The 18034-nt window shown below is 36.8% G+C and overlaps 1 protein-coding gene across 8 annotated transcripts in view; it reads right to left on the bottom strand.

Moving 5' to 3' along the window:
• Nucleotides 1-18034, bottom strand: part of FRY (FRY microtubule binding protein) — a 213542-nt gene that overhangs the window by 35290 nt on the left and 160218 nt on the right. For all 8 annotated transcript variants that reach the window (XM_058186780.1, XM_058186781.1, XM_058186782.1 and 5 more), the window contains 13 exons: nucleotides 17142-17245; nucleotides 14694-14879; nucleotides 14169-14367; nucleotides 12050-12171; nucleotides 9149-9336; nucleotides 8671-8765; nucleotides 6277-6884; nucleotides 5449-5546; nucleotides 5181-5351; nucleotides 3735-3875; nucleotides 2364-2543; nucleotides 414-575; nucleotides 41-115 (listed from right to left, as the gene is read on the bottom strand). In XM_058186780.1, the coding sequence (XP_058042763.1) occupies nucleotides 41-115; nucleotides 414-575; nucleotides 2364-2543; nucleotides 3735-3875; nucleotides 5181-5351; nucleotides 5449-5546; nucleotides 6277-6884; nucleotides 8671-8765; nucleotides 9149-9336; nucleotides 12050-12171; nucleotides 14169-14367; nucleotides 14694-14879; nucleotides 17142-17245 (2329 nt within the window). The remainder of the gene's footprint in view (nucleotides 1-40; nucleotides 116-413; nucleotides 576-2363; nucleotides 2544-3734; nucleotides 3876-5180; nucleotides 5352-5448; nucleotides 5547-6276; nucleotides 6885-8670; nucleotides 8766-9148; nucleotides 9337-12049; nucleotides 12172-14168; nucleotides 14368-14693; nucleotides 14880-17141; nucleotides 17246-18034) is intronic.

Raw genomic sequence — 18034 nt, 5'->3', positions numbered from 1 at the left:
AATTGTGCACAAATGGTATAAGAAGAAATATGAGACTTACTGAGGGATTTTTGCTCAGACCAACCTCTTGACCACAAAGACTAAGAACATGCACCAACTTTTCTTTTGTTCTTTTCTTTAAAAAAAATAAAGGTGAAAGAAAAGATTTTAAAAATAATGTTACACATATGATTTTTTAATAATAAGAGAAAAAATAGGAATGCTTGTAAAGAAAATCATAACTCCAGCTCTAATTCTTCATAATTTTAATTAGTTAATTAATTATCATTTAATCTGGCAAAATATTACTTTGGTGTAATTTGGATCCTCTACATTTCTGTACTTGTTAAACAATATTTCTATATTTTGAACAATAATTAAATCTAAAGTGAATGGAACAAACCACCATTACAGAAAATCAGTAAGAACTTTACCTGAGAATACTGAGGTCTCTTCCAACTAACAGGCACAAGGACATTGGAATTAGACCCAGAAGATGTTGAAGACGTGCTTCGTGTGACAGGCATTATTCTATGTTTTCCATCACGACCCGAAGAAGTCTGCAGCTCATCATATCGTTTGCCAATAATTGGTGTCTTAAAGTAAAATATGAATAAAAATTTGAAATGTGCATATATTATTCCCACAGTGCATATAGCAACTCTGAATAATAGTTGGTTTTAACATTCAGAAATTCTGTTTTTTGAAATTCTTGATTTCAACAAGTTACTAAATAGTATGAGCAGTGGTGGGTTTCAAAAATTTTTGCTACCAGTTCTGTGGGCGTGGCTTGGTGGGGGTGGCAGGGGAAAGATACTGTAAAATCTCCATTCCCATCCCACTCTAGGGGAAGGTTACTACAAAATCCCCATTTCCTCCAGATCAGCTGGGACTCAGGAGGCAGAGAATAGATGGGGGCGGGCTAGTCAGAGGTGGTATTTACCGGTTCTCCAAACTACTCAAAATTTCCACTACCACTTCTTCAGAACTGGTCAGAACCTGCTGAAATCCACCTCTGAGTATGAGGCAGTAGATTAATTTCTTATGTATAGCAAGTGGTTTATCTCTGATCTGCGCATGATCTTATTAATTAAAACTTTGGCTAAATTGCCTATTCTGCTTAAATCATTAGTTTGTAATATTAATTTATAATATGTAGACTGGTAACACAGTGGTTAAAGTGCAATATTGTAGGCAAATTCAGCTCACAATCTTCAGCGTGGAGTTTGATCCTGACAGGGCTCAAGGCAGGGGTGAAATGCTCCCGGATCGGACGGGATTGCGCGATCCGGTAGCGATGGCGGCTGCTGGTTCAGAGGACCGGTAGCAAAAATCCCTGGCCCCGCCCCCCCTGCCTCTGCTGAGCCCCATCATCAGCAGAGGGGTTTTTTTTACTTTTAAAAGAAGGTTTTGCTTCAGCCGAAATCTGCCTTTAAAAGTAAAAGAAAAGCCTTTGAGGGTCCCGCCTCACAGCTGAGATCGGCAGCCTTTAAACTTAAAAAAAAATAAAATTTAAAGGCTACTCTGGGGATCTCACCTGAGTTCCTCATCAGCAGAACCTTAAAAAACATGTTTTCTGTAGAAAACATGTAGAAAAACTTTTAAAAGAGTCTAAGCCACGTACCTGATTACTGATCAACCTCATGGCTTTTCTCACAGCCGGAAAGCCCCAGTTTCGCTTTTAGCACTAGACTGAACTAATCTAAATTTAGCTAATCTATTTCACCACTGAGTGATTAATGCTGTCTGGCTGAGGAACTCTGGGAATTGAAGTCCACAATAAAATAAAATAAAATAAAATAATAAAATAAAATATTTGTGCAGCTTTCTGAGATTTGGTGAGTTTCTGTAGTGTTTCATTCTAACTACACAAACACACAAAATCTCAGAAAGCTGTATGTGGTATTTTGTGTGTGTGTGTGTGTGTGTGTGTGTGTGTGTAAAGTGTGAAAGTTGGTTTTTGAGCTTTTTGTGGCTGTGTGAAGTGCAGCTGTTTTTACATTGTGTGTGAGTCAGTTGTGTTGTGTTGTGTGTGTGTAAAGTGTGAAAGTTGGTTTTTGGTACCTCTTATTGTTTTTTTATACTTTGTTTATTATTTTTATTATTTATTGTTATTGGCCACGCCCACCCAGTCATCTGACCACAAGCCATGCCCACCAATTAAGCCACGCCCACAAAACCGGTAGGGAAAATTTTTAGATTTCACCCTTGGCTCAAGGTTAACTCAGCTTTGCACCCTTCCAAGGTTGGTAAAATGAGGACACAGATTGTTGGGGCAATGCGCAAATAATGCTTACATTGTAAACCTCCAGAGACAGCTATAAAGAGCTGTTGGGCACTATATAAGCCTAAGTGCTATTGATATCTTAATTATGGTACAGTACCTCAGAAATATCAAACTGGAACTCTAAAGTTTTCCCAGGCAGTTCCTTGGATGCATTATTCCAGATACAATGTATTTCCATTTTTGAAATATCACTATGCTGATAAGAGGGTAGAACAAGACTTGCTGAGCGTGCAACCACCAATTTAAGTATATTCAGGGCTTCTCGCCAGTGAATGCTCTGTAAATAAATATTTGCACAAATATTCACATACAAGCATATGTGAACAAAAATATATTTGTAACATTAAATACATCAGAGACTGGTTGAACTGAATATAGAAAATCTGACTACTCTGTAGTAGTAGAAGTAGTAGTAGTAGTAGTAGTAGTAATAATAATAATAATAATAATAATAATAATAATAAGAAGAAGAAGAAGAAGAAGAAGAAGAAGAAGAAGAAGAAGAAACTTCCCATATTAAAAAACCATATACTAAATACAACAAGAAGAAAATGTTAGTAAAATTACAAAATATTATCAAGGCTTCTGTTAGGCTTCTACTTGGCACAGAATCTGATGGCTTGGCATTTTTTATGTTTAGAAAACATAAACATAGTACTTTAAGAGAAGGCAAGACAATATTGGATATTTTGAGAAGATTCCCAGATTTGTTTTATTTTCTAGAACAATAAAAATAGTAAATGTTCTATCAACTCTACTGATTAGAGTTTATTATTTTTGTACAAGTTTAAAACAGCAAGCTGAGGAGTATAGTGACATCTTTGCCTATTGGTTCTATTTTCTGTTTTTCTTTATTTTATCATTATTTACCAATGTCAGACACATTTACCATTCCAATTTAACATACAAATATTTACTGGAAACTTTGGTTTTAACAATTTCTGAATAACTATAAAAAAACAACATACAAAGGATGATTTCATCATACATAGTTACAGTATTTTACTAAATACCATCACACAGACATTAACATCATATTTGCCCATAATTAATTTTTGTCATCTACTGTACAATTTATTGCCATAGTTGCCCATTATTTTGTTCTTAACCTCCTTGCAGCTTGTACAAATCACACAACTTGCTACATTACAAAGTTATCAGAATCTGCTAGCAGGAAACACATTTTGCTTGGTGAAGTTCAATTATCCTTCTGTAGAAGAGGAATTTAATTGGTACAGAATTTTATACTGAGTCACACAATGTACCTGCACTTTTAATTACATTGTAATTACTTCTGACATACATTGCAATACCAAGAAAGACTTGGGTAAAGTCCTAATCTCCCATTTATTTAACAATGTTAAATGAAGGAAGAATAGTGGTAGGTCTTTGAGACTGAGAGACATGGGAAGAAATGAGTGAATTAATACTGGTTTCTACACAAGTACTATGAGCAAAATATACTTACTTGTACATATTTTTCTATAGTCTTTAGTACTTCCATGTTAAACTGTTTAACAGGTAAGTTTGATAAGTCCATGTAACTAAGAAGACTATAGATTATTTGTAAAAGTGATTGCTGCATGTTAGGAAGCCCCTTTTCCAGTAGCTGTGAAAAAAATTAGACAAACTCATAATCCTTAAATAAACCATAATAATAATTACTGTAGACAGCTAAAGATTAGAATTTTATATTGTAACATAAAATAGATTAGTGTAGCAAAAATATGTGGACATTTGATATATTGAATTAGGAAACATAGATGTTTAGGACTGGACAATTTTTCCAGTTAATTTCAAACAATTCTTCAGAACATATATGAATGAATGCAGCATCTGCCTACTAGTCTTCGAAGGAGCTCTGTCTTTTCCCAGATCACATAGTGCAGGGGTGTCAAATTTGTGGCGTCACGTACCGTCACGTGATGTATCACAACTTTTTCCTCCTTTGCTAAACTGAGGGTGGGGGTGGCCAGCATGTGTTGCATCTGGCCTGAGGCCCGCAAGTTTGACACCCATGACATAGTGGCTCTAAACCTGCATTTATATTGGCCCCCACTTTGACACTCTTTTGCAAGGCCCTGAAGACCTAGTATTGCTAATGGGCCTGAGGAACCCAAAGTGGGATTGAATCCATCAAGTGGCTTGTTTCATTGATTTTTGCCCTTGTGGGGGCAGCTGTATTGTTTTTTTACTGTTTGTATATTGGATTTATTTATTTATTTATTTATTTTATTTATTTATTTTAATTTTTATACCGCCCTTCTCCCAAAGGACTCAGGGCGGTTTACAGCCAGAATAAAACAACTGATACAAAAATTAAAACCAATTTAAAAGACACAAATTCAAATTTGGCTGGAAACTATAAAAATCCAATAAAAAAACCCATTTAAAAACCATTAGGCAGTCCTGCGCGATGGAACAGAAATGTTTTCAGCTCGCATCGAAAGGTCCGGAGATCAGGAAGTTGGCGGATACCTGGTGGTAGCTCGTTCCAGAGGGTTGGAGCCCCCACAGAGAAGGCCCTCCCCCTGGGGGTCACCAGCCGACATTGTCTGGCCGATGGCACCCTGAGGAGACCCTCCCTATGGGAGCGCACTGGTCGATGGGAGGCCACAAGTAGCAGCAGGCGATCCCATAAATAAAAATAAAATTTTTATTTTTTATTTTTGTAAGCCACCCAGCATCACTGAGAGTGAATGGGCAGCCATACAAATTTTTTAAAATAAAATTTAAAACTGCTCTTGCTCCAAGGAACCTGGAGAACTGCACAGCCTAACTGACTATAATCATCACCCCCTTCTTTATATCATAAATAATTTCTGTAATGTGTATTTAGACTCAGTGTTGTTCTAAATCTTTCAGGAAATCTACTGTTAGAACTATGAGAAGGGATGAACTAATTAAAACATACCTCAGCAAGATAAGTAATCATATTCAGAGTAATGTCAGCAAATGCTTCATGAAGGTAACGGCAAACAACGTTCACCCAAGTTGCACAATCTCTTGTATAGCTGTGTGTTTTATAGAGAGTCATGACATGTGCAAGATTTGACAACTTTGGGTTCTTTTCTTCTAGACAGACCTAACAAGTGAACAACAACAACATACATTAAAAAGAAAAAGAAAAAAAAGGCAGCCCTGGATTTAATAATATCCACATAATATTAAACATAGAGTACCTGAGCAATCCTCTCTGCTATATCCTTGCAGAGCTGATTTGGCCCATCGAAGTGCTGAATTAAATGAGGCAGAAGGCATAAAACATTCAATGGAAATCCTGGTATTAAAAAATAGAAATAAACATAAATGTGACACTGTAATGTATTATACGATAATAAATGAAACTGACTGAAAACATACATTATATACCAAAAATACAATCCATGTCTCTTTTCTTAATTCCAATTATGTGAAAATAATAATTGGGTACTTTTAAGTCATTTAAAGTTTCAGTAATATGCAAAATGTATTGCTATTAATTATTGCATATAATAATATATATGTATATTAATTATACACATAATATTTCATATGGAATGGATGTAGTTTGTAGGTTTTTATGCCTGGTGGTATCAATGATAAAATAGTAGATTATACTTTCATTCTACTAAAGTAAAGGGTTAACTGGGCATCTTCTTACATAGAGGTAAGGAGGAATGTCACAATAACTTGGACAGAAAGCTAAAAGTAAGAAAAGAAAGGTGGATTTCCTATTCCTCTTTAAATTTTAAATTAGTACCCATTTCATTAATAGAAGGAAGTAGAGACTGAAGTAGAGGAAGAATGGGGAAACTTGGAATATAACTCAATATGCATGATTTTCATTATAATTTATCAGGAAGCATAGACAGTAACCCTATGACCTATGTAATTGCTTAGCCTGTTTCCAAGGTTTTGTAATTAGCTATTTTATATAAATACATATTACCAAGTCCAAGTTTAGCTTTCAGGATTTTCTGTTCATTGTATTTTTGATAAAAAATAAACAAAGCATGTATTAGATGTACCTATAGCCTGAGAGGAATCAACCATGGATACACGAGACACTGGAGTCAGCAAACTGAAGAGCTGAAGTGTGAGATCAGTAGTTGTTAGAGAAGTAAAACCTTTAAGCAGAAGTTGCTGGAGCCCTGAGAAATCTGTCCATTTTAGTTGTCCTTGTAGCTTTTCTAATTTTTCCCTGTTTTCTACTTTATCCAGTGGCAAATGAACGAGTAGCTTACTGAGCAGTCTTAGTGCCATTAGATACTCAAATTCAAAATCAGATTCCATCAAAGCCACTGCTCCCCAGAAAATGGTAGCCAGCAGGTTAGTTGGATTGTTAATATTGGTAGGGTCTGAAAGACTGTCCTTCAAAGAAGAGGAGCTCCTAGTTTTGGAGGAAAGGCCTTGCTGTGTGCAAGCCTGAATCCTATCCAGAGTGGCACTGCGAGGGGGATCAGAAGTTCTATCCACAACCCCGAATTTTTTAGGCACTGAAAAACTCCTCTGATGTCTGCTACGCTCAGCAGTGCCTGTACTGCCACTGGCAGCTCCTGAATTCACATTAAGTTGTCCTGTGCTCTTCCGATTGGCTGTCAGTTTTGCACTTGATGTCAAGTCTGGTGAGGATGAACTAAGAGAAAACAATCATACGAATAAATTATCAATTTAATTGCAGCTGTAATGCTAAGCAGAAATATCTTCAAGGAGAGGTTTAAAAAAAACAAAGTTATTCCTTCTGTAGATTTTCTGCTCATTGAACTCAAGAGATCATATCATGAAGGAACGAAAACAAAAAGTGTACTATGTAAGCCATCTTCTTTCTCGTATGTTTTAAGAAGAACACTTTTTTTTAGAAAGCGGAGAGTAAAATTATAATGGAACTATTGTGTGAAAGATTTAAATGCATACAATACGGCGCTGAGTCAAAGAAAAGAAAGGAAAGGAATTCCTGCGGACTTTACTCTGCTAGTTGTTGCTCTATTATAGGTGGCACCCATCCCTGTTTTAAGGTTGAGTCAGTGCTGTCTAAAGACATTTCTGTGGTCATGTGTCCAGCAGGATGTCATGGAGCACTGTTTCCTCCCCACTGAAGTGGTACTTATTTACCTACTCGAATTGCTAGGTGAGCCGTACTAGGCAAAAACAGACACTCACCCCTGTTGAGCGACACTCAGGTCTTGAACCCGGACTGTCCATTTCATTTTTCATTCAGAAGAGTATTTTCTTTTCTGTTTCTCTTTTTTTCTGTTTATTCATGCAGCATTCTACTCTACCAACAAACTAGTAACTTGACATGACAGGGGACTACATTAAGGTGAATATAAAATGTGTTCATCTCTAAAAGGGTTCATATTTTATTGTGCTTCACTGCTGGGAAGCAAGGAAACTACTAGTATTCCAATATCAAATGTTTTGTAATCACTCACAAATGTCAATATATTCAAATCATTGCAAAATGTAACATAATCAAGGTGAAAAGCTTTTGACTTAAGAGGCAACTTTGCCTCAAGCTATGCCAGTTTTAGTAGATACTTTATTTCAATTCTTTAAATTCTAATAACTTCTTTGACAGGAGAAGTAAATGATGCACTTGCAGCTGTTATCACAGCTGAAATCTGGACGAAAGACTTCCATATGGACAGATAGAAAGTTAAATATTGTATGCTTATCTAATGAAACAGGAATATATGAGCCTTCATGAATTATGGCACTCATTTTAATACTGTTAATATTTCATAAAAAGAACAAAAACTATCCCAAATTGATTTACTTTTTTACAAGATCCTTTTCTTTGAAATGCTCAGTGGGCTCAGATGTTGAGCTAACATAAACTTCTATCAAAATTGCAGAATCTCTACACTGGTATATTTTGCACTTGAATTACATCTTCACTTCTGTGTATACATATGTAGTCTCTGAACTTCTGAAGTGAGGAAAGCTGAATGCCAACTCGCGAAACTTTCCTGACCTGCTCCCGAGCTGCCATAGGCAGGAGGATGGGAAATCACGCCTCGTAGCTGCACCGAGGAATTCACACCTCAGTCAAAACAAAAAACATCGCAGCTGCCCAAAGTCAAGGCCATCTCCAAGGAGACCCGCAACAGCCAGAGGGAGTGACTTCTACGACCCATGAAATTGCTTCATTGTGGAATGTGACTGGTGACACACCTTGGGGGGAGGGGGCAACAGGATCAGAAGCAAGGCACGAACTGGATGAAGTCAGACTTGGCTTCACTTAGTTCGTGCTGACATGTTGCTCCTCATAGACAGCTGGAATTTTCTTGCTAAATGGTTTGGAGCGCTTGCTTTTATTAGGTCATCGGTCAGAACCCTGACACCAGGCAGTTGCATTCTGAATTCTATAGCCAAATATTTATAGAAAATATTATATTTAATTGAATAGAAAAACTCATTACCGTGATAAAACTGTTAAAAGATCACTGTTCTTCAGACAATCATACAGAGTATCCACAGTGGCTTCTAATGTAAGAAGTGCTTCCATAACGTAACCCTGCCAAAGATAGAAAAATATGAACATTTCAGTATATTTATTTCACTTATTTAAAAGATTTTTATGATGACCCATCTTAGGCTCACAACAATAATATAATCATTCCATTACTACCAGTAATGTGAATTATTAAATGTCTATTGCCTAATCTTAGTTTTCATTAAATATTCAAACAGACTCTAGCATGACTTTTAGAATTAACTGTGAAAGGGATACTGTTTAAGATAAGTGGTGCATACATTTGATACTTGCTAAGCTAAAATTAAGGAAAAAAAACTAGCAAAGAAACTGCTAGTCCTTGTGAAAGCACTGAGCTAGATCGTCCAACAATGAAAGTCAACTTCTTATGTTTCTACAAAGACAAGCTAGGATAGTATTTATACCTGAATTTCTTCTCCATGTTCTCCTATAACTTCCACTAATCTTGAAAGCAGATCAGACAATGCGTGTGCTGAAAGTGGCTGTTTTAGAGCCCGAAATATCTGAAAAGAGCGGCCAGCATAATGTCTTGAGGAACTAGAAAGAGCTGTTTGCAATGCAATTTCACTAAGATGCTGCTCCAAATGAAAGCCTGATGAGAAAACCAAACCAAACCAGGATCAACGTCGTATCATCTCATAGATAATACATGAATTTGAAATATATATTGCAAATTTTCATTTTTGAGGCAACAAAAATATAAAGACATTGTCAGAAACCTTTAAAATTTTAATCATAGGGAGGAAGCAAATGCAGATTAATATGAAAATGATTATCTGAAGCATTTATTTATTTATCGATCAAATTTCTACACCAGCCATCTCATTAAGGTGATTCTGGGCAATTTACCATAGAAACATAAAAAGTGGCATAAAACCATAAATACAACAATGTTAACAGACTTAAGGACAAAGTTGAAATTAAGTTATTACACATTAAAAAAAGATGGAGGGAGCATTCTCACATCACCAGTCACCCCTGAGGTCCAGATCACTCATCAACTTCCATGCCAATTGGCAGGGTCAGGTCTTAACATTCTTTTGCAAAGACAGAAGAATGGGTCTCACCTCACTTCTGGGAGTAAGATGATCCACTGGTCAAAATTATTTAACCAATGGGATCCGCAATATACCCTCCCTCTCTAATCTGGTGGGATCGGAAAATGTAATTGGGATGAGACAGTTCCTTAGGAAGGCTGATCCCTTGCCACAAAGGGCTTTAAATTTGATAACTTCAAATTGGACCCAGAAGCAAACTGATATCCAATGCAGCTTGCACAGCAGAGGTGTAACGTGGCTGAGAGTCTCTCAAAACTTCATGCCACTACATTCTGCACCAGTTGCAACTCTGAGATATTCTTCAAGAGGAACCCTATGTAAAATGCATTGTAGTACTCCATATAGGAGATAATTAGGGCATGAGTGACTGAAAGAAAGGCTTCTTGATCCAGGAAAGGGCATAACTGGTATACAACATGAAGTAGAGCAAAGGTCCTCCTAGTCACAACTGACACCTACTTCTCTAGAAGTTGTGAGTCCAGGAGGAACCTGCAATTATACAGTAGGTCCATCTGGGGCAGTGCAACGCCATCCAGGACCAATGATGTTAGCTCCCAGATACAGAGTAACACATCTGTGTTACAGATACAGCTCCCAGATACAGAGTAACACAGCCTCTCCATCCTACCAGGGTTCAGTTGCAGCCTGTTTGTACCCCATCCAGTTCCCCACAGCCTCTAGGATGGAGATATATACCTGCAATATACCCTCCCTGTCTGATTAGGTGGGATGGGGCCTCAATATACTGGATATCATCAGCATACTTATGGTACCTCCTCTTATGGTGATGGATGATCTCACCCAACAGTTTCATGTAGATGTTAAAAAGGAGACAAGAGAGCAATGAACAATGCAGTACCCCACAAATCAAGGACTGCAGTTGCACAACAGCGATTTAGCAACAGCGATTGGGACCAGTCCCATAGGAAAGAGGTGAACCAGCACAATTCTATCCCAACTCCTAAAGATGATCAAAAGAATACCATAGCTGATGAAATCTACCAAGAGGTCAAGAAGAGCCAGGATGGATGTACTACCTCCATCCTGCTCCTCCACAGGACATCCAAAAGTGTGACCAATGTTGTTCCATTCCATATTCAGATCCAAAACCTGACTGGAAGAGCCCAGAACTGCAGCACAACCACTACTTAATATCTTCCCTAAAAAGGGAGATGAGAGACTGAATGAAAATTATCAAGAATGATAAAGTCCAGTGATGGCTTCTTGAAAAGGGGATGTACAAATGCCTCTTTAAATGGTGCCGAGAATATCATTCTCTGTCAAGAATGAATAATCCCCCTCTAGGATCCACTGACATGTCACCTCCCAGGTGTCTCGATCAACCTGAAGGGACATGGATATGAATCATAGCTGGCCATGCTTTTAGGCTGAAGCCTTTGTTCATTTCCTCAGGACCAACAGAATCAAACTGATCCCAGATAAGACTGTTCCCCAGGCATCTCCAATGTACCATGCTTGGTCTCCAATTGAAGAAATGCCTTTTAAAACTCTTCAGAGCTTTATGTCCCCTTTAGTGAAGAATTCAATGGATTTATTTGACAAGGAACTAAAGGGTATTGTAAATTTTGTCTCTGAATCCCTAAGGAATGCTGGAAAAATCCCTAACCTGAATCCTCAGATTCTCTTCAATTTGTTCTGCCTCTTTTATAAACGATAGTCAAATAGATCAATAAAGCAATACAACTAAAATTGTATGTTCCTGGGGTGTGATGTTAGTTTGCCTCCTTGTGGTGCACCCTGGATAGCACGGTAAGCAAAGTGACTAGCAACAATTGGCAGCCAGAGTACATTGAAGAATTGACAGATAACAACAGTTAGCAGTCAGACATTTTTGTAGAACTCCTGGCTCTCTAAATACATGACAACGGGTAAACAAAAGGGGCCTTCTAAAGCCCCAAGGGTAAAAGAGCACTCAACTACCATCAAGAAAGTACTCTCAGCCTTTCGACGGTCAGTTCCATCATACTCTGAATTCACCCACCCTGGACATTAACATCTGAACCACTATAAGTTCATGTATTTGCCATATGCTAAATAAAAACGTATGCTCCTAATCTGTGGCAATACTCAAATCATAAAAACAAATCTATATGCAATGATTTATTTTATTTTTACTGCTGATAAACAATTATTGTGAAAATTAGGATTTTGTCCGGCAAACAGCAAAATATATTTTGAGAAAGCTACTTGTTAAATAAAGGTGCTTTAAATCAATTGGTTTAATACCTGATTTAGAATCTTTAAAGACAGACACAACATGACGCAAGAAATTGGTAAGCTGGTCTGCACTTTTCGTGTTCTGGTTTTTGGGTGTGATATCTTCATGGCACCAGAGCGGACCAAATGCCCTTAAAAATCAGAAAATTGATATATTTATTTTGAGATTAAAATAAATTATTTTAAATAGTACAACACATTAGCACAGTTCACATACATCCTCCTTCAGATGAAGACGTAGGCAAATGGTTTACAGTATAGGTAAGCTATAACTTTGTGTAAAGTCTTAATAAATAAACAATGATTCAATCCTATTAAGTCTATTAAAACTTGGAGAGGGCATATCTTTGATTCAATTTTGACTCCTGTCAAACACATGGATAAGCCCATGCAATTTTCTTGGCTAGATTTCTGGAGTGATTTGCCCTTGCCTTTTCCTTTCTGGAACTGAGCAAAATTACCAGTCCATAATCATCTAGCTCGAGTATCAAACTTAATTTCATTGAGGGACGCATCAGGGCTGTGGTTGATCTCAGGGGGCCAGGCGAGCATGGCCGACTGGGTGTGTTGGCCGACTGGGTGGGTGTGGCCAGATTGACACCACAACCCAAATGCTGGCATGTTTCCTCTTTGCATTGTGTAGACTGGGCTGAAGCCACGCTGGCCTGATCATTCTTCTTCGCATTGGATAGACTGGGCTGAAGCCATGCTGGCCTGATCTTTCCTCTTCACACTGGGTAGACCGGGCCTGATCTTTGCTCTTTGTATTGGGTAGACTGGGCCTGAACTTTGATCTTTGTATTGGGTAGACCAGGACAGCCCTGTTAGCCAGATCCGATCCAGCCTGTGGGCCTTATGTTTGACTCTTTTTTTTTTCTGAACAAGTTTTTATTGGTTTTTTAAAATCCCACCCCCCACATTCATACATAATTTATGAGCAGAGTATTGACCATATCATGTCTTATCATATCATATCATATCATATCATCATGTTTGACACTCTTGATCTAGCTGGTTTTGTGCCTGAGGCAGAAATAGAACTCACAATCTCCCAGGGTCTAGCCTAGTGCTTTAAACCACTGCACCAAACTAGGCTTCATTTACCCAAATACAATACTATTTTTTCATTCTTACAATAAAGAGATCAATTTGTCACTGCAATGATACCACTCAAATTAGGAAATGAATCAAACTTGACTATAGCAACCTTTTCATTCCAAGTGCCTTTCAGTCATCCCAGGAGTTCAGGTTCCAATAGTTCTATAAACATCATTTTGGGGAAGGCTGAATTATTTGATACTGTTATTAAGATCATATGAGATCATATAAGATCATATAAGATCATATGAAAAGTTCTGAATTATGTTACCCTGATGCTAAATGGCTAAGAAGGAAGAGCTTCACATTCACTATATAGTCACAATAGAAAGCAGAAGAATGCCCTCTTGAAATGATGTTCTTTCATTTAACTATGGCTCTTTCTTTGCTCATTCTCACTAAAACTTGTTGTATTGTCAGGACAGTTAGGTAAGCCTTGTAATTGTTCTAAGAGATTATTGATATGCACAATGTATAAATATGTTTATCCCTTTTTAATAAGTCTAAGAAAAGATGAAGAATATAGTTTTAGCCTCTGATGCAGAAAATATTTCTCATTTTAGCTAATTATGAAAAATAAAAACAAAGATTAATTCAAGAGTCAGCTCTGAATTTCAATGGGGAATGAAGCATTTGAGTGACAGTACCAATCTTTATTTCATAGAGTGATGCTATATTTTTTAAGAAGCAATCTGCCAGACAAAAAAGAATTATTGTATTATACTCTTCTCCCACAACTTGAAATAAATTGCTCCAAGCAAGTTAGATGACTTTTTACATCAGTTTCCTATACCTGCTTAATACTAAAATTCACTTCTGGCTAAGATTAGAAAACCTCAGTGGCATTTGCAAAAACTGCCTGTTACTTGTAAAGCAGAAAACGAGACATCATGCCTATGCTGTTATACCCAAGAAACCCGTTAGTGAAGGATACTTTTTTTCATGAATTATCAATTATACAAATTCTTTTAAAAGCACATAAATACTGCTTTTAAGAATTACAATGGGATATTTATTCTGCTTTGGTTACCTGGTAGTTAGAAACTCTATTAGTTTGTTTGCCTTTTCATTTGTCTCTGCAGTTGGGTCAATGTCTTCTATCTCCTGCGTGATTTGTGGGAGATTTCCACTGCTTCCTCCAAGGCTGATGCTGGAAGAAGTGGAGCTAGAGCTAAGCCCAGAGTCCGGCACAGGTGAAGACTGATACTCCCGCAAAAAGTCAAAACCACCTAGCAAAAATGTGGGGAAAAATCTATATAAACATAGAAGTCATAATTTTGTTACATTACAGTCACTGTGAAGTAGGAAGTCACATGTGAACAAACATATGTATTTTCTTAAGAAACATACGAAAATATGTCTTTGAAGAAAAATCTAATATAGACGGATACAATCGGAACATAGTACTAAAACAAAATATGTGTCTAAAATGGGTTTCTGCAGAAAAGGAATCTTTGCCATATCCATTCTTTTCTATGTTGAGCACCATAGAATTATGAAAGTGATGACAGCCAAGCATAATTGAAATAAAGCCAAAGAACTGGTTTTTCATTACCTGTATAGAAGAATTCAGGCAAATGCACAGGCTGGACTGTAAGTGTCTTGGTTTCGTTCATCTCTCTAGTCTGAAGAAGCATTGAGGCTATGGCTTGAAAATTGCTGTTGCATGACAACACAATCAGCAGATGGAGCAACAGCTTCCTGCTATGCTCAAAGACTTCTGGACGATAATGATCAAGGCCTAAAGAAAACGATCAGGAAGTCTGATTAATTAAGAAGCACAAAAAGTTCACATGCTAGAAAAAGGGAAATGTATTTAAAGAGCCTTTTATTTGGGAAAACCAAAAATGTAATTTTATCCTTGTTTATAGGGTTTACATGATTTTTGTATGTTCTAAAAACAAAAGTTGTAACATTTAATTGGATTAATCAATTGATTTATAGATGGAGGAATGCATTATTGGCAGACCTGTTTGTTTGGGTTGGAGATAGATCACTCTGAAAGTTTTATTTGACTGATAGTTAAGAATTAATTTGGCACATAATTAAAGAATTAATTAGCATTAGAGCTGAAACATTTAATTGTATTAATCAATTTTAATAATTGTTTGTAATAAAGTATTAATACGTTTTAATAAATCTTGACTCCTGTTTATGTACATGGGCAGACATAACTAAATTCTATAGTATCTTGTCACTGCATTTTCTGGGATTTTTTAAGATGTAGTTTACACCCTGAAATTCCATAGACATCTCCCATTAAGATATTACAGCAGACCTTAGAGGAATTCCACCTCATCCTAGGAACAATCAAAATGTTAACTTAAACAATAAACATTACACTATCTAAGACTATAATCCTAAACATTAGAGAGACAGAGAAATAATTGAATCCAGTGGTAAGTAAACATAAAAAATTCTCATAGGACAATCGGTTAATCCAGAGATTATCAAACTGTGGATTACAACAACGGCTGAGTTGTGACCAAATTTGAGGGGTTTACATTTACTCTGCTCTGCCTGGATGTAGATGACCTTTGCTAAGCTGCTGGCACTAAACTTGCTAAATTTTCTTTAATAACCTTTGCACTTGCAGCAACAGTTCTTATCATATCCCCAACCTGTTCTGTGGGGTCATTTCAGGCCAGGATTGAGGTGTTCTTGCCTAATCTCATTGTTCCTCTCTTCCAAGGATCACTGTTTGGGATTTCTTCCTGGAAGGCATCATGCAAGTCTTGGTATGAATCTGGATATGTGCTTCAGGCAGCCCGAGTGCTTTGTCTTCTCTATTTTTGCAGAAACATGAGGCCTCATGACAGAAAGTTTACTGTACTGTCAGAATGTAGTCTGCCAATTTTATTCTTGGAGAAATGTCATTCAAATTCATGTATTATTTTAATGATTCATCTCACTTTCAAAGTGTAAAGATCCCAAGAACCAGATAATAGTCCTAATAGTATTTCAGGTTCTAAATGGTCTCCATTTAATAACTTCCCACCGATAGCATAATGTGACAGATGCCATTTTAGAATTAAAAATATAAAATAAAATAAAGTTAGAGAAATTTCTACCTTGTTTGGTTTTTTCTCCATGCAGAATGTATGGTTTCTGATTCTACAAGGACATTATTGTGGGAATTTCTGTCCAAGATCCTCTCTCACAATGCCCTTTTTTTCATAAAATGTAATTCTTTTATTTGAGGGGAAAAGGTACTCTATTAGGGATATGAGTAGGTTGGTAGGATTAACACAAAGGAACACAAAAAATAATCATTGGATAGCCATTCTGAGGCAGATTCCCAGACAGGTACGTGAAATGAGAAAGAAATATTACTTTTTATCAAGCAAATTGTACCAGAAGGGAGTGGGCTTCAGATGGCTGATGCCAGAGGGATTGATGATTTTCCGGGAGGGCATTACGAAAAAAATTAGTACAATTGCGGAGGCTGCGGCCTACGTGGAGGAACACAAAGCCCTCTTGGATTTAGATGACCCAGGAGTTGAAGAAGGGGAGGTTATAGACCATGGGGCGGAGGCGGGTGGCGCTGGTGCGGGCCCGGGGGTGGGGCAGGGTGGACCCAGGGGTGTGGGGTCCAAAACTAGGAAGTGATAAAGATATTTGGTATTGTGTTGGTTTTTCTTATTCTCTTTCGTATGATATTCTGATTATTCTTGACCCTTCCTCATTGTGTATGTAAGATTGAAACTTAGCTACTTCGTTTCACCTGCTTGCCATATGGCTGTTGTATGTGTTTAAAATTCTGAGTAAAATTCTTATTATGTATAAGAAAAATGAAAATTTACCATACCTGATATGTATTTGCATAAATCTTTATTGACCAATAAAAACTTTTTATATAAAAAAAAAAAAAAAAAAAAAAAAAATAATCATTGGGCCAAAATGAATGAGAATACTTGCTTAGCGAGGAGATGCATAGAAAAGCTTTGTTAACATAAGCAAACTCAATTTCCACTTAATATTTTGTTTAGTCATTATTTCTTACCTAAAAACAGAGCATGCAATAGCAATGGAAGATGAAGAGCCCAGTCTTCTCTTACACTATGATCTACTACCATTTCAGTCATGAAGATAACAGCAATATTGCACCTAATAAGAAAAATAAAATCAATCAATTCAAAAACTGCAATAAAAATAGGAAAAAAGCAAAAAACATGAAGAAGCTGATCACAAAATACCAAGAACAGCACAGGTATTTTGCAACTTCAAACTACTACTACTACTTCTGTAGTAAAAGTAAAGGAAATAGAAGGGTGGTTAATATGAGGAAAGGCACCGAAAATTATATATTCTGCATTAAATGCATATCAGTGATTCTGTCTGCAGTATATTAAGAAAATAGTCTCTCCATATTTGGTCCCTCACAATTCTCGACATCTGAAAGGTTAGAGAGCTTCCTGGAATAAATTTTGTAGAAGTACAAGAGTTTAAATGAGAAAAGGAAGTCAAATTGCTATGTCTCAAAGTTGCTTTTTTAAGAGGCAACTTTCTGGTTTTTCTTTGAAGACATTTCGCTTCTCATCCAAGAAGCTTCTTCAGCTCTGGTGGTGTTTTGGCACTCTCGCCAGTTTTGGCAACCTCAGACCTGAAGAAGCTTCTTGGATGAGAAACAAAATGTCTTCAAAGAAAAACCAGAAAGTCCAGTTGCCTCTTAAAAAAGCACCTTTGGGACAACCATGACCTGGATGACTGACAATCTCCATAGTCAAAATGCTATGGCAAAATAAAAGTACTCTTTTGCAGGATCTGATTCAAAATATTTTTTTGGCATTTCAGGAGTCATCATGGGAGAAACATAGAGATTTGTATATATTGAAATTCAATATACCAATCACTAAAAATGTAATTTAAAATGTGATTGATCTGTCAAAATCTCAC

The sequence above is a fragment of the Ahaetulla prasina genome, chromosome 5 (assembly GCF_028640845.1).
Source record: "Ahaetulla prasina isolate Xishuangbanna chromosome 5, ASM2864084v1, whole genome shotgun sequence".
Lineage (NCBI taxonomy): Eukaryota > Metazoa > Chordata > Lepidosauria > Squamata > Colubridae > Ahaetulla > Ahaetulla prasina.
This window is presented reverse-complemented; position numbering and strand designations above follow the sequence as displayed.